This window comes from Canis lupus, chromosome 34 (genome assembly GCF_011100685.1).
Source record: "Canis lupus familiaris isolate Mischka breed German Shepherd chromosome 34, alternate assembly UU_Cfam_GSD_1.0, whole genome shotgun sequence".
NCBI classification, from domain to species: domain Eukaryota; kingdom Metazoa; phylum Chordata; class Mammalia; order Carnivora; family Canidae; genus Canis; species Canis lupus.
This window is the reverse complement of record NC_049255.1, coordinates 11,745,184-11,761,202: the sequence shown is the minus strand read 5'-3', so window position 1 is coordinate 11,761,202 and position 16,019 is coordinate 11,745,184. Positions and strand designations below refer to the sequence as shown.

General features: G+C 54.0%; 1 protein-coding gene across 5 annotated transcripts in view; it reads right to left on the bottom strand.

The window, feature by feature from the left end:
* Positions 1–202: 202 nt before the first annotated feature.
* The window catches only part of LOC609445 (palmitoyltransferase ZDHHC11), a 47,881-nt gene continuing 32,064 nt past the window's right edge, over positions 203–16,019 (bottom strand). For 2 of the 5 annotated variants that reach the window (XM_038583374.1, XM_038583375.1), the window contains exons 12-14: positions 14,726–14,819; positions 8,997–9,072; positions 203–5,512 (exon numbers count right to left, since the gene is read on the bottom strand). In XM_038583374.1, coding sequence (XP_038439302.1) covers positions 9,055–9,072; positions 14,726–14,819 — 112 coding nt within the window. In that variant the 3' untranslated portion in view covers positions 203–5,512; positions 8,997–9,054. The remainder of the gene's footprint in view (positions 5,513–8,996; positions 9,073–14,725; positions 14,820–16,019) is intronic. The other 3 variants (XM_038583372.1, XM_038583371.1, XM_038583373.1) reach the window with 3 other exon arrangements.

Sequence of the window (16,019 nt, the reverse complement as noted above, 5' to 3'; positions counted from 1 at the left end):
CTTTTGTGCCTTACGACTGTTTCCTTGCAGCCACAGAACAGGACACACGGTTTTATTTAAGGGTTAAGCTAATTCCCTGATTTTTATTCAAGATTTTCAGAACCTGAAGTCTGTTACTGATTTTGTTGGTGCAGCCATGCCTCATGCCCTCGGGCTGCGGATCCTGCATCCGCTCTGCCCCTATACTCCCCTCCCCATCCCCTGCACAAACCTGCGGTGCTGACCCTGGCGCTGGGGTCTCCCTGGGGACACATGGTGGCCATGACTATGGCACTGGTGGCCACTGTGCCCTCTGTGTGTGTCCCTGTCCTGTGGGGTACCCTGCACGTGCTCACGGTTCCCTGAACGTGCGTTCCCTTCGCCATCTTCGTGAAGCACCGTGTGCTCTGGGCTCCAGGGAAGAAAGGCCTCTGTGGGACTGTCCTGCACACCAAAGTCACGACAGGTCATGGTGAGCAAAGCGGCTACCCCAACAGGCTCTCAAGTGATAAAAGCTGAGGTGCTCACGGGGGCTCCATTGCTGAAGCGTCTGCCTGCAGCTCAGGTCGTGATCCTGGGTCCTGGGATCAAGACCCGTGGGCTCCCCGGGAGTCTGCATCTCCCTCTGCTTGCTGCTCCCTGCTCCCCATTCCTGCTCTCTCTCCATCTCTGGCAAATAAGTAAGTAAAATCTTAAAAAAATAAAAGAGACAAAGACCGGCCGGTCACCACCACGGAGGTCAGAGCTCCTGCCACTTGTGTGTGAAAACCTGGCAGCAGGGGTCACTTACACGGATTCTGGGATGGAGAAGGGCCACAGGCTCCCAGGATGCTCCCATCAGGGGCAGCTCCACGTGGTGACGGCATCTGTCCTTGGCTCAGTCCCCACGTTTCCCCAGTTAATCGAGGCTGGGGCTCTTCTGTGGTCCTCCAAGCACTGAGACCCCTCACAGGGTGGGGACAGCAGCACTGTGCTCCTCTGCCTCCTGGTGATGTGGCAGCTGGGCCTTGGAAGGTCCAGCTTTGCTCCCACGATGGCACCTCCTGATCTTACAGATGAGCACAGCCTGGTGCAGCAAACTGTCACAGGGCAGACGGTCGTGTCGAGCCGAGGTGATGGGAAGTAGACACGCTCTCACACTTGGGGCAAGGTTTGCAAGACACTGGGCGTCAGGCAGCAGGGCGCGGGGTCCCCATGAATTGCTGGGTAGCGTCCACGTGCCCTGTGGGGAGGGTACCCAGGCAGGGCCTGGCAGTCACCCCAGGTGAGTGAACGAAGTTGGGAGGCTGCGAGCTCAGGGGATGGACCTCATGACAACAGAGCTGAGCCCGGTCAGGGCGGTCAGGGCGAGTGAGCGGAGGCTCGGACCGGAGCCACACCCCTGCTGCAGGGAGCTGCAGCACCTGATCACACGGTCACCCCGCGGGCTCAGCACCCACAGGGTGCAGAGGGAGACAACAGGGAAGGAGGTGAGCTCGGGGGAACGGTCAGCCCAAGCCAAGGCACAAACATCGAACTAAAATAATTGCATCTCTGAATAAATGTCAAGAATATTTATAGGAATACAGAACTATTCAGCACCGTGAGAGGGAAACGTAATGACTCCCGGGATCCACTTAGAAGTCTCAGGAGTGCAAAGAAGCAGGAAAATAAGCCCCAAGTGACAGCCAATTAGTCACCTGGGCCGGACCCAGGGCAGACCGAGGGCGTTAGCGCAGCATTGTAACCACATCCCACGGGGCCTGAAAGTCCAGTCGAGACGTGGGAGTCGCGGCAGCAGCGCGGTTGAGTAGGTGGGGTGTGAGCAGGTGTGTGAGATGGAAAGTATCTCAGATGGTGCAGCAGCAGGTCAGACGTTCCACGTGGGGCACCAGAGACTCCCCAAAGTGAATCAGGAGACAGAGAATGAATAAGCCTAATCCTCAGTGTCCGTGGGGCAGCCTCATGCTTGTGCACTTGGAGCCCCCCAAAAGAGGAGGAAATATCGGGCGCAGGGGTACAGACAAGCATCAGGAAAATAATGGCCAAAGTGCTTCCACATGGGATGTAAACCCAAACTGACAGATTCAAGAAGGCGTATGAGCTGCAAGCACAAGGACCCCGCTGGCGAGGAGCAGGAGGTCCAGAAGCCTGGGGGACTGGGTCCAGCGTGCGGGGATGGGGACGGGCCAGGAGCAGGGCACATCCATGGGGCCCGGGCGGTGACACCTGCTCAGGGGCACAGGGCAGTGCAGGCTCTGTCTCTGGAGCGGTGTGTGTGCCGGGGGAGACCACGCGCCCTCTCTGTGAGCCAGGCCCACGGGCGTCCCGTGAATCAGGCAGGTCACTGTCAGGATCTATGTGTTCACTGTGTGTTCAGCCCGGCGGCCCCCAGGAAGCAGGCGCACATGAGGGTGCATTTCCCGCTTATTCCCGGGGCCTCTGTACAAACACTTCACAGGCACCCCTCCTTTCTGTCTTTTCCAGAGTCACATTATGGCAGGTTTGGTGCTGGTAAGCCCAATTTCTATCATCTAAAAATGCAGGTTTTGTCCTTTTGCGTACATACGGCGTTGCTGGGTGCGTGATGCTGGGCTGACAGCGCTTCACCTCCCTCCCTTCTGGCCTAACTGCTGGGGAGGCGGCCCTCCGCCTGCCACTCCTCTGTCGGTGATCTCTCCTTCCGGTTGTTCGCAGGGTCACACTATCCACCATCCGGGAAGTGCTGCCAGTTGTGCACGATGCCCTGGTACCTCTGCGTTCACATCTTTGGGGAGTTCTGGGCGATCCCAATATTGGAGCGTCCCTTCTCACATCCCGTGTCCCCCTGGAGTCCAGGTGGACATGTGTGAGGCCTGGCCCCACCCTCCGCTGCAGCCAGGGCTTCCTGCACATCACCCTCGTGGCCGCATTGTTCTGATAATTTCCTCAAATTATGTTCCAGTCCAATGTTCTCTCTTCAGCTAGCTCTAATCTGGTGTTTAAGTTTGTAACAAGCATATTCATTTCTAAAAATTATATTCAGGCCTTTTGTGTAACTTCCTGATCATTTAGAAAATCCTCTTCTTATTGTCTTTCGGTCTCACATTTAAATATTTTGTGCATCCCACTTACTATTGTGTATTTCTGATTTCTCACGTTCCTGGGCGTCTGAATCCTCTCTTTACTCTTTATTGACTCTCACCCATGATGGTCTGTGGTCTTTGGTCATGAGCTTGTCTTCACTGATCTTAGACTCTGAGACACCAAGCTTCTCAACTTGGGCCCGTTCAGCTCAGCCGATTGCTGCCGGGTTCACCTTGGACCCTTGCCGCCTGTGCCCTTTGCTTCTGGCTCAAGGCCTGGTTTCAAAGTAGCCCCAACCCTTCACCACTTATGTCTCAGTTCATCTTTCTCTCAAAAGTTTCCTGGGGGTTTTCGCACTCTGTATAAATACAGGATGCAACAAAATTACATATTTATGACAGCGCCAACTGTTTTGTGGTGAAACTTTCACCATAAAGCCAGAAGCCCTTCCTTTGTGTCACATACCTGGGCTTTGCTCCACGGTTGACTCTCATGTGGCCCCCGGCCGTGTCCGCAGCACCGAGCTCCACGTGCAGCTCGCACAGCCTGTCGTCCTTGTCAAGACCTGGTTAGTTTCTGACCTGTTCTCTGTTGGAGAATCTTCTGGTGTGTGAGTTTGGGTGGGAGGCCGAGACTACGTCCCCTCTAGGAGCCAGAGGATCGTCTCTCAAGGTTGATGTCAGGTCAGGCAGGTGCTGGGTTCTGTGGTCCTGTGAGCCTGTGTGGACTTGGAGGCTCTCAGGACACAAGGTCGGGCAGCTGCCATTGGGGGCCATGACCAAGTTTCAAGCACTTGGGGGGAACAGGTCCTGGGAGGCTTGGGAGCAATGCAGGGAGATACAGAAATGGGGAAGGGGAGCCTGGCAGGAAGGGCTGGCCCACCTGGGGAAGGGCCTGCAGGTAACAGGTTCCATCAGGAGGAAGGGTGGAAATGATTACTGCAGGGAGGTCCATGGGTGAGGGCGAGCATGGTGGGGAGGTGGGCAGGTCCCAGGGAGTACAGGGTGCCTGTTGGAGGAACAGGCATGGAAGGTGAGGAGCCTGGGCCAGGGCCACCTCCTCCAGGAAGCCCGGCGAGCAAGCCTGCCCATGCGGCAGCAGGGGGCTGTGGGTTCAGGCTGGAGCCACAGCAAACTGCTCAGAGAAATAGGTGGCCACCTCTGGGGTCCAGAGAGTTGCTGCCCACATGGGCTGCACTCGGGTTAGCCTCCCAACCTGCCTGCCTGGGAGCTGGGGCAGGGGGATGGGGTGGACTGGGGGCCACTTCTGCAGGCCCAGACCCGGCCGGTGCATGCTGGACTTCGGGGCCCAGCGCCGGGTGGCTCAGGCTGGGGGGCAGGCAGGGCACATTAAGACTGCAAAAAGGCCACCTGGCACTCAAATGTAAAATTAACCAAGATTGGTTTAAAGTTTATTGCCAATAAAATTAATTTCTATTATGTCCTGTAATATAACTTCCTGAGAAATTCTGAAGAATTTCCTTAAAAGCTGCTTAAGTTCAAACCTGTTATCAATGCTGCTCATCGACACAAGTGAGAGCAGCACAGTGGTGGGTCCTGAGTCCTGGACAGCACGTGGGCATGTCTGGAGGCTCCAAGAACTTAGGGAGCCAAGCTGAGAGCAGGAGGGGCGGGCGGGACAGGGTGGGGGAGTGGGGCTGGGGGAGGGGACTTCTATGCTGAGCAAACACAGAGCTCTTGGAAGTCTTCCGAGGCCTGGGTCGGGAGGCGCTGGGGTCCTTGCCTCCCAGACTCCCCACCACACTGCCCAGCACTCCCCTCAGGAGGAAGCCAGGCTGCAGCCCCCCTGGTGTCTGGTGGGGGGGAGGGGACACAAGGGGACCTTCCTTGTGGAATGGTCCTGGGGACTCTCCAGGATGCACTGCCCTCTGCACAGAGCGGCCCTGCCAAGCCCTCAGGCGTTGTGATCCCAGGTCGGCGATGGTGGCCGAACGCAGGCTGTGGACTCAGGGGCTTCCTGGCAGGGGGGCCGCAAGGGGAGCCCACTCTTGCCCTGAGTGGGTGGCAGGCCCTCAGCACCCTGGCTGGACAGAGAGGCCCCGGCCTGAGCCACCTCCGGCATCTGTTCTTCAGGTTGGCCGTGCCACAGGTGCTGCGGCCCCGGGACAGCCTGCCCCTGCCCTGGCTCCTCAGTGGTGGAGAGGGCGGTGGGCACGGGGCCCTGGACCTGCTGGCTCCCCGGGGGTGCGTCTTCCCAGGACAGCACATTCTGGCTGTGGTTGGGCAGCAGGTGCAGGAGCATGAGGTTCTTCAGATTCGACTCCCAGGCAGGGATTTTGCAGGAGGAAGGTTCTGGGGAACGGGCATGGCTCCTCAGCGGTGGAGAGGGCGGTGCGGGGGTGCGTCTTCCCAGGACAGAATGTTCTGGCTGTGGTTGGGCAGCAGGTACAGGGGCATGAGGTTCTTCAGGTTCGACTCCCAGGCCGGGATTTTGCAGGAGGAAGGTTCTGGGGATGGGCAGGGGGCTCCTGCAGAGCAAAGGAAAGTCACCGTGATCACGGGAAAGGGGTAAGGGGGGGAGGTGAGCGCCATGTGTCCTCCCTGTGCGCAGGGGGAGGGGAAGCGGCTGGCCTCACACTGCAGTCAGGGAGAACAGTCCTCCCCTGCCAGGCTCCCCTGCCCCACCACCCCTGCCCACCCCTGCCTGCCCCACCGCCCAGGGGGCACTTTCTGTGAGACACATCCCACCCGCGGGAGGGGGTAATGCAGTGCTGTATGTTCACAGGGATGACCTGAGTCACAGCACACGCGAGGACCCCCAGGACCTACCACAGGTGCCCACAGACACTGTGCTGGGAGACTCGCCCTGCAGTGGCCTCGTGAGGGCGTCCCCATGTGGGCCTCCTGTCGAGGCGTCGCGGCAGCCCCCACGACCAGTGCTGGGCTCCTGGAGCAGAGGGTGGGTGTCTTTCCAGACATCCTCCCTAGCACGGGGCTGACGGCCTCGGGCAGCTGTGGGAGCCTGCGGCCGCCATCCTTTGTGATGTGACACCAACACCTGCTCCTGCGACGGGGACATCACGCCACCACACGTGGCTTTGAGCCTGATGACCTGGACGGTGAAGTTCTCTTCCTGTTTGTTGGCCTCCAGGTCCTCTCTTCTGTGAGGTGCTTGTCATCGTTAGTCATACTCCTTTACGTATTGTGGATACTAGTCCTTTGTCACTTACAAATGTGTTTCCAGTTTTTGGTGGGACTTCTCACTCTTTGATGAGACCCTTCGATGTATCCAGAAGTCCTTCGTTTCCGTGTGGTCTACTGTATGCCTGCGTCCCTATGTGGTTAGCGCCTTTAAGAAAACCTTACTGCACACATCCTCAGATACGACGAGGACAGAAAGATACACTCGACACTATCTTCAAGTTTCTACAGTTGTCCCTTCATGTCATTAGTCCATGTGAGATTAGTTTGTGTAGAGTGTGAGGTAGGGTCTAATTTCATTAGAGTTTTTCCCACGTGGCACCAAACTTTCCAGCAGCATTTATTAAAACCTGCCCAGCCCTGCTCATCAGTCATCAGTCAGCCTTGCCTGAAACTCAGTGTCCGTGTGCTCACAGGCGGAGAGGCCCCGGCATCTGCAAGCCACCATGCCGGGCTCTACGGGTAACTGCACAGAGGTCTCAAAACGGCGCGCTCGCCGTCCTGAATTGTCCTTCCTCTCCAGGATCTGCACAATCCCACACACACATCAGAAGCAGCTTCTGGGGCTGGTGTCCTGCAGCAGCCACGCTGTGGGGCCTGGCGTCTCCAGGCGTCAGCTCCATAGGCCATGTCTGTCTGCATTCCTTAGGGCTCCTCACAATGTTCTCGTTAAGTTTCATCGTTTTCTCTGCAAGTCTTCCATATCTTTTGTTCAATTTATTCCCAGGGACCTCATTTTAAAAACACTATTGAAGAGTCACCTGGGTGGCTCAGAGGTTGAGCATCTGCCTTCGGCTCATGGTGTGACCCGGGGGTCCTGGGATTGAGTCCCCACATTGGGGTCCCCACAGGGAGCCTGCTTCACCCTCTGCCTGTGTCTCTGCCTCTCTCTGTCTCTCATGAATAAATAAATAAAATCTTTTTAAAAACCTGCTATTGAACATGGTCTCTTTTCATTTGCTAACATTCCTTACTGATGTAGAAATGCCTACTCCACCTGCATCCTAAGAGGTTTGTCAGCCAGAAAGGGCGCCCCGGGCTAGCAGCCCCACCGTAGTAAAGGCTTCCACTGGGATGAGGGGAGTTAATCGATAGACCCCGGAAGGGACTCTGACTTGTATTGCTGGGTATCTAAAAATACGCATTTTGTCTCTGGTATTTGCCGGTGGACTCAGGGTGTATCTAGAATCTCATTCACCATTCCTGGGCTCATCAGATCGTAGGACCTGTGGGTTGGCAGCTAGGGCAGCGCAGGGCTCTCCACCCATAAACACCTCCCCCCATTGCTGGGACAGATCACACCACAGATCTGGCCCAGCTTTGCTCACCAGCCTCCATGTTTGGCCACGGAACCCTCCAGCTCTGGGGTCATGCTCCCAGGTTCCAGCTGTGTTCCATGCCGCTAAATGCCTCAGTGAACTGTGAGCCCTAAGTTTTTTTTTTTTTTCAAATACGCACGTAAATTAAACAAGTTTTCTGTCCTCATCAGATGTTTTTCACTTTGCCTTTTGTTTCCCAAAACAATAAGCACAGTTACTCTGCCTTTTGTCCCCGAGCCCCTGCCCCACGCCCTTGTGTGTCTGTGTCTGCAGCCACGTTGGGGGAGAGCGGCTTATTTCTTCCTGGTGCCTCCCAGCACCTGCTAATCCTCAGCCTGAGGAGTCTAGGGATCAAGTCAGGGACAGTCTGTCCTTCCAAGCTGTTGGCAGAGATTTTTCTCAGCTCCCTTCAGCTCTGAGGCTTGAGATGGCTGGTTACTCTTGCATTCCATCAGAGTGACAATCCAGGGATAGCCATTTGAGTCCCAACTTTATGGGATCACCCCCTTGCCTGCCACTCTGGCTATGCTCTGAGCTTGGTCTTCTGGCTCCCTCCTGGAAAGCTGGGAAGATGTAGCCCCCCAGGGGAAGCAGTGCCCATGGCAGAGTTCTCTTTGGGTCTCTCTGCCTCTGCCCCTGGCCTGAGGATCCCCAGCTCCTCACCAGTCTGGAGCACCTGCACCCCATGAGTGGCAAGCACACAGCTCCCAGCTGTCAGTCTACCTGGGAGCCAAGCTGCCATGTGAGTGGACCTGAGGCAGGCTCTCTGTCACTTACGCCACTGGTTTGTATTTTATGATCCTTAAAACCTAACTTGAGTCCTCTCCAGAATCATAGAGAAAAAAAACTCACCCTTTCAGCCTCTACCTCCTTTTCCAGGAGCTACTGATTCCATGCCACAGGCATGGTAAGAGGCCAACATACTCAAGCACCGTGTACTCTGAGGGGAGGCGTTACCGTGGTAAACATCTTCGATGAGGTAGCACTGTTCAGAAGCACCCCGCAAGGATCACGTGGGCAGACAGCGCCATCACTGGGCACTTTGGCAGACAGCACCTGGGTGGCCGGGTCTGAGCTTCTACAGAGCCCCTCAGCCCTTCTGTTCTAGTGCTCATCAAACTGACTGTGGCCCTTGCTCTGTGTGCACACTAGTGAGTTGGCCACTAGTTGGCCACCACTGCTCTCTGGGGTCCACAGCTCAGACTGGTGGTCACACAGAGGACACCCAGGGCCAGCTCCCAGCTGATGCCTCTGCTAGGTGTTGGCCCCACCTCTTGTATCTGCAGAGCAGGAGGCGGGTGAGCATGGGATGTCAGGCACCCATGTTCTATATGAATTCAAGCTTGTCCTCTGTGTCACTGAGAACACAAGTGTCCCACCCGGGATCATCCATTGGTTATCTCTCCTTTTTTTTTTTTTCCATAGAAAATATTTAACTCTTTAGAGAGTCAAACTTGGGTTGATCTGAACACCCAAAACATGGGTATCTTACCTTAGGCTGAGTCTACAAATTTGGCACTGTCTCCTCTCATGGGCTGCCTTATTTCTCCTTATTCTTCCTTTGAAACCTGCAGAGAGAGAAATAACAGGGGATATGGATGCATCTGTTATGCTGCCAGAGGCAGCAAATGAACCTGGCTGTGCCCCTGATGAGCTCTGGGACCCAGGCAATAACCTTGCCACCTGAGTTCAGAGCACTCACTTCCATGTGTGGCTGCTGACACAGTTGTACTGAGGGGAATGCTAGCTTCTCACGATGGAGACAAGTGGTGCTCCGCCTAATGAGCAGGAGGGTCTCAGCCCATTTGGTACTGAGGAAGGGGCAACAAGGACACAGCACAGGCCATCTCTTACCTGGTGCCTTCCCTGCACAACTCTGCTTACTGGTGGTGAGTCTTGGCTCCCCAGGAGCCCCGGTGTCTTCACACCAGCTCCTGAAAGCAGGCAGCTTATTCTCTGACCTTGTGTTCCCAGGCCCTGCCATCAGGTGACCTATCATCCCATTCACATGGGTGGGCAGCTAGGAGGGGAGGGCATGGTTCTTACCAAAGAGCCAAGGATGGTGCTCATTCTAACTTTCAGGGCTGCACGCAGCAGGAACCAGACACTGCACTGTGCACAGTTTGCCCCTGGAAGTTCTGAAAGACCTACAAGTACAAGTGTCTCTGGGAGACTTCTAAGTTTGTAGAGTGCAGCAGTCCCCCTCCCTGAGCCGGCACCTGAGAATTACAGTCAAGATACAAACTGATGCTGAATGAGTAAAGATCTAACTTTATAGGAAATGAAAGGGAAGCCCTTGCTGATGATGAACGGCCATTCCCTGAAGAAGAAGTGAATGGGAAGACTGTAGAAAGCCGAGATTTGAGGGATGTGCTGTTGGGATGGGCAGTCCTTCAGGGGCTCCATCATGGAGTCACGGGCACCAAGGTGGGAGCAGGGCTCTGACAGGTAATAGGGGTGCCACAGCAGCCAGGTGGGTGACTGCTGCCATCAAACTTCTCAGCCCATGGATAGTAGTAGGGCATCCACCACAGATGGCCACAGAGGGGACAGCAATGCTGGTTGAGGCAGGATGTGAGAGAAAAACCCACAGGAGGTGCTCAGGAAGTGAAGGTGATCACAGTATTACTGAAAATACAGGGAAGCACACTATTTGTTTAGAATGAAGGTGAAAACACCACAGAGCTTGGCAGTGTAACCATGGAGGGCAATGGGGAGAGATCTGGGGAAGGTAGTGACTCCTGTTTCAGAGTGTGTCTCAGCAGCCTTCACTGGAGGACAAAGTGGTGGAGCAGGAAGCACGAGAGGTCAGTCCTCCACAGAAATAACCACTATGTGGAAGCGCACCATCAGGGTCAGCTCTGGAACTGGACAAGCACAGTGACAATGTGCAGCACCAGGGAAGGGGCACACCTTGTCCCTCCTGAGTGAGCAGTGTGTGAGCCAGCAGCCATCCATCCTCAGTCCTCCGGGGGCTGCAGGAGAACAACCCTTTCTCCTGGAGCAGCCAACGCCTGGGCAGACAGCAGGAGCTCCATACTCCAGAACCTATGCATTGTGCCTTTTGGTTGGTCTGGTCGTGCCCTTGGGGGCCGGCACAGGTGCTCTCTTGTCCTGGCCAAATTGGCAACAATAGCTCCCTTCAGGGGCATTGACTGGATCATTTATTCCCGCTATTTGCAGCCTGACATTTAAGGAAATCACTGGCTGACCACACAGATAATGAGAGAAACTTCACAACAAGAAATACACACTTCACAGAAGTAGTTTGGAAGAGTCACAAATTGATAATTCAAAAACCTAAATGATCCCTGAGCAAGGGGAGAATCTGATGTCCAGACCTAACACATTGTAATACTCAGAATATCCAGTTTTCAACAAGAAAATCATAAAACAGACAAAGAAATAGGAAAATATGATCTACTCAATGGAGAAAAATAATTTGACAGAATTTCCCAGAAGACACCCAAACATTTGAATTAGTAGTCAAGGACATTAAATCAGCTGTCTTAAATGTGCTCAGTGAGCCAAGGCGAAGAACTAAAGGAATTCAGGAAAATACTGAAAGAACAAAAAAGAATATCAAGAAAGTGTTAGAAATTACAATAAGGAACCAAACAGAAATTGTGCCACTGAAAAGTGTGAAATTCACTAGTGGAGTCCACCATCTGTGAGCAGGAGAAGAAAGGATCAGTGAGCTTGAAGACAACTGAAATTATCCAGTCTGGGGACCAGGGAGAAAATGGAATGAAGGAAAATGAACAGAAGAGAGAAAAAAGTATCTGAAGAAACGCTGGCTGCACACTTCCCAAATATGATGGAAGGTATGGATCTGCATGTCCAAGGTGCTCAATTGATGCCAAGCAGATAAACACAGAAGGGTTCAGAGTGAGGCACGGCACTGCCAGATTTTCAGAACCCAGACAGGATTCTGAAAGCAGAAAGACAGAAATGGTTTATCCCGTACCAGGAGCCTCAGTAAGACCAACAGCTTATTCTCCCCAGAAACCATGGAAGCCAGAGGGTACATGTCTTGTAAGGTAAGGAAAATAAAATCTGCCAAACTAAGAATTCTAAATCCAACAAAACTGTCTTTTGAGGATAAAGAAGAAATCAAGACAGTTTTAGATAAATAAAAGTTAAGAGAATTCATGAACAACAGACCTTTCCTATAAGAAATGCTAAAGGGAGCGTTTTGGGCTAAAATGGAGGCTTTACACAATGGAAGAAGTAAAGAACTGATAAAGATAACCACACATGCTAATATATAATAAGCCAGGATTATTGCACTTTGGTTTGTAGCTCCTCTTCTCCATGTGATTTAAAAGACAAATTCATAAAACGATAATTATAAATCTTTCCTAATAGGTACACAATGTGTAAAGATATAATCTTTGATGTTAATAATATAAAAGAGGAGGGCTGGAGATGTAGAGGATCAGAGTGTTTGTCTAGTACAAACACTAGTTGAGTTGGTATTATTCGACTCTTAAAAGTTTAAGATGTTGGGGCAGCCCAGGAGGCTCAGTGGTTTAGTGCCACCTTCGGCCCAGGGCGTGACCCTGGAGACCCGGGACCGAGTCCCATGTCGGGCTCCCTGCATGGAGCCTGCTTCTCCCTCTGCCTGTGTCTCTGCCTCTCTCTCTGTGTGTGTCTCTCATGAATGAATAAATAAAATCTTTTTAAAAAGTTTAAGATGTTAATTGTAATCCCTAAGGTAACTAGTGAGAAGATAACTAAAAAATATAAGGAGGAAGGAAGAGGAGAACAAAAATGACACAGTCAGGGCACCTGGATGGCTCAGTGGTTGAGCATCTGCCTTTGGCTCAGGGCATGATCCTGGGGTCCTGGAATTGAGTTCCACATCAAGCTCCCTGTGAGGAGCCTGCTTCTCCCTCTGCCTGTGTCTCTGCTTCTCTCTCTATGTCTCTCATGAATAAATAAATAAAATCTTTTTAAAAAATGGCACAGTCTGCAAATTCAACTAAATACCAAAAAAGGCTGTAGTGGAAGCATTGTGGAATAAAAAAATATATGGGACATACAGCAAACAAATCAGTGGGGAACAGACAGTCTATTTAATGTTTGGTGAATGCAGCTTGAACAACAGAAACCCACATGGAAGAGATGAAGCTGGGTCCCTACCTCACACCAAACACACCAGTGAACCATAAAGGTGAGAACTCAACTCTCAAAATCGAATGTTGAAAATTTGTAGATGACTTTCTTTTAGATGCTGGAGTTAAAGATTAATCAAGACCAAAGAGCATGATCTTTTTTTTTTTTTTCAAGAAGCATTATCATAAAATATGTACAAATGTGAGTATATTGAAAGGATGGTTCTGGGTCATCATATGTCAGTGAAGCTAAGCAGGAGTCCAAGTGCTCTGTGATTCACCCAACTAACGAGGGGTCTGTATCAAGAATATATAAAGAATTCAAATAAATCTGTAAGAAAAGCAGAAAGAGCATGACAGGAAAATGGGCCAAGGACCAGAGCAAGCACTTCCTGTAGGAGGACACGTACTTGGCCAGTGCACATGCGGTGCCATCAGTCTTAAGGGAAAGGCTGGGAGGACAGGAAGCCACCGCCTGCACCCCTCAGGTGCCTCAGGTGCTGGGCGGGGGGGGCGGATATGGACCAATGGGGTTTCACAAACACTTCTGTGGGGGTGCAGACCACACACACCCTTTAGAAAGAGGCCCCTACAGGGGCATCTATCCTGTGCACACACAGCTGTGGGAGCAGTGGTCACAGAGGGCAGGCACGCGCACTCACAATTGTCTCGACATCTATTAAGTGAAAAGGTGATTCTCCCAAAGTCCAGACATACGCACTGTCCCTTCCATGAGATAAACAGTAAGCAGTGAATTGCATGTATTTTTCAGGAATATATTTAACCTGAAACACAAGTACAAAGAGTGTGGCCAGGGCCACAGACCAGGGGCCACATCAGGACTCTGCCTGTTCCTGGGTGGTGGGTACTTTGTCTGGCACCAAAAACACATAAAATACTGAGTAAGTTGAGAAATTAGATCATGCAGAGGTCAATGATGAGTTTGTGTCCCAGACAAGAGTTATGATTATTGCACACCAGGGTCTAAGACAATGTGGGGGATGGGGGCCACCGGGCAGCAGTGCTCACAACCTCTCACGGAGTCCTCATGTATCACACCCTGAGAGTGACAGCCACGCCTTCACCACCTCATGGAGACCCCAAGACTCAGGCAGCAAGTGGTTCACAAACCTGCTCTGGGCTGTGGAACCAGTAACGTCTCCAGGGCATAATGAACCCAAGTCCACCTGTACCACACGGGACCTGTTCCTTTCTAACCACTTGGCTGAGAGCTACAGACACTGGGGTCACCCATAGAGGGGCGCGCCTGGTGTGCAGCAAGGGTCAGACATGGGTTCTGGACCAAGCCTGAGGCGGACAGAAGGCCTCACGCCGGGGTGTGGACCTGGTGCCCGTGCAGGGGACAGGATGTCCAGGTTGGGGTGTGGACATGGTGCACGTGCAGGGGACAGGATGTCCAGGCCAGGGTGTCCTGAGCCTCTTGCAGCTACAGAAATGACTCAGGCCCCACGGGCTGGGAGCGGTGGGCAGTCCCGTGAGTACAGCCCCACTCTGCCAGGATCTTTGGGCACCTGCTAGTGTGACCAGCACTGTGCTGCACCTGCCTGACCCCTGCCTGGCTACATGGGCCACCCACATCCCGTCCCGGGGCCACCCATCCTTTATCTGAGGCTTCCCAACTCCAGCCCGTGTGTGGCTCACACGCTCGCTCACATGCCCAGTGTTGACCATCCGTCACAAACCCCATCTGCTTCTACAGTTACTCTCCAGCACCGACTATGACATACCAGAAGTTGGAAGGATGGCACAGAGAGCACCCCAGAATGTCACAGAGCGTCATGCCCTCCATCCTCTACCACATGGCGACACTGGCATGTGGCACCAGAGCAAGCATCGGGGCTTGGCCCAGCGACACCTGTCTGGGGACTCCATCTGCTTCTATCTGGCGCACATGGGCCCCATGTCAGGAGCACAATGTGCCCCTTGCTGCCCCTTGAGCAGCGTCCCTGGCACCTGGGAATCAGGGAGCACCGGTGCAACGAGCATCCAGAACACGGTGCCGAACTCTGCTCTGGGGGGCCCCCGTCCTGCGGTGGGCTCTCATCCCTGCGTCTGAGCTCAGTCATCGGCAGCCCCAGCTCACCTTGGGCAACAAGGAGTTCTCCGGGCTGGTGCTGGAGGCAGAGCTCAGGTTTGTCGACCCCGACAGCGACAGGAGCACCTTCTGCCTAGGTCTGCTAGGTGGGTGGAGAAGGAGAAACATGTGAGTGAGGAGGCCCCACTCTGGGTGAGCGCAGGGCGGGGACCCTGCAGGCGCACAGGTCATGGGGGTCTCCCTGCTGGGGTCCCCTCGTCTGCAGCCTCAGGGACAGGCAGCGGCTGGGGGCCGTCTGAGTGCTGGGGTCCTGCAGAACAGGCAGGAGGGCCTCTGGCAAGGACTCGCTTCCTCTGCCAGCAGGATGGTCAAGCAGACAGAAGTAGCTGCGAGTGTGGGCTACGTCCCCCTCACATGCTCATTCCGTCAGCTGAGTTCTATCGGTAGCGAGCTGAACACCCCTGACAGACAAACACGCCAGAAAGTCTGTGTGACGGGTTCCCGCCGACACACGCTGGTGACGCCTGTCCTCCGCGGCTCGGGCTGGCTGTGCTCCCCGCCAGCCTGGCTGCTGCGACAGCAGGTGAGGCCCAAGGAACGGGGGTCGGGGGTGTCTAAAGCGCCAAGTGGTCACTCGACCCAAACTGCTAGGTTACCATAGAAATGCTTCTGGCAACAAAAAAGGACTAATAGGGTTTTCGCTGCCCCATGACCCAGGCTGCTGGGGTGGAAAGAAGGAAGTCCACACGGATCAGGGTGATGCCACGCCCTGGCCGGTCAGACGACCTCAGGGACCCCACGATGTGTGGATGTCTGTCTCAGGTGAGAGAACAGCTTCCCTCACGTCCCCTCCGATATCCCGTCCGCATTCCCGTCCACGTCCCCAGCATGGCTACCTGACTCCACTGTCAGCACATGACCTTCGTGGTCACAGCAGGCCCAGCCAGGAGCCCAGGCCAGGGCGTGGAGGCCAGGGGTGCGGGGAGGGGAGGACAGCACGGGGCGGTGGGGGGGGGGGTGGCAGGGACGTTACCTGAGGGCCAGAGAGGGGCCTGTGTGTCTGGTGGGTGACATTCGAGTAAATGACTCGCCCTTTGTATTTTTATTTTAAATTGCATTAAACGGCACTGAATGAAGGCTACCATGTCCACGCACGGCTAAGGACACTATTTTCACAGGACCACCCTCTTAAGGACAAAGGGAGCTGGCACTCACTGCGTGCTGCACGCAGCACTCCAGGAGAGGACGGCCTGTGGTGGCCGCAGAGCTTCGTTGTGGGGACAGAAGTTGGGAGGCTCCACAGATCTTACAGTCTGTCAGCAGCCACTGTCCGCCCCCGCAG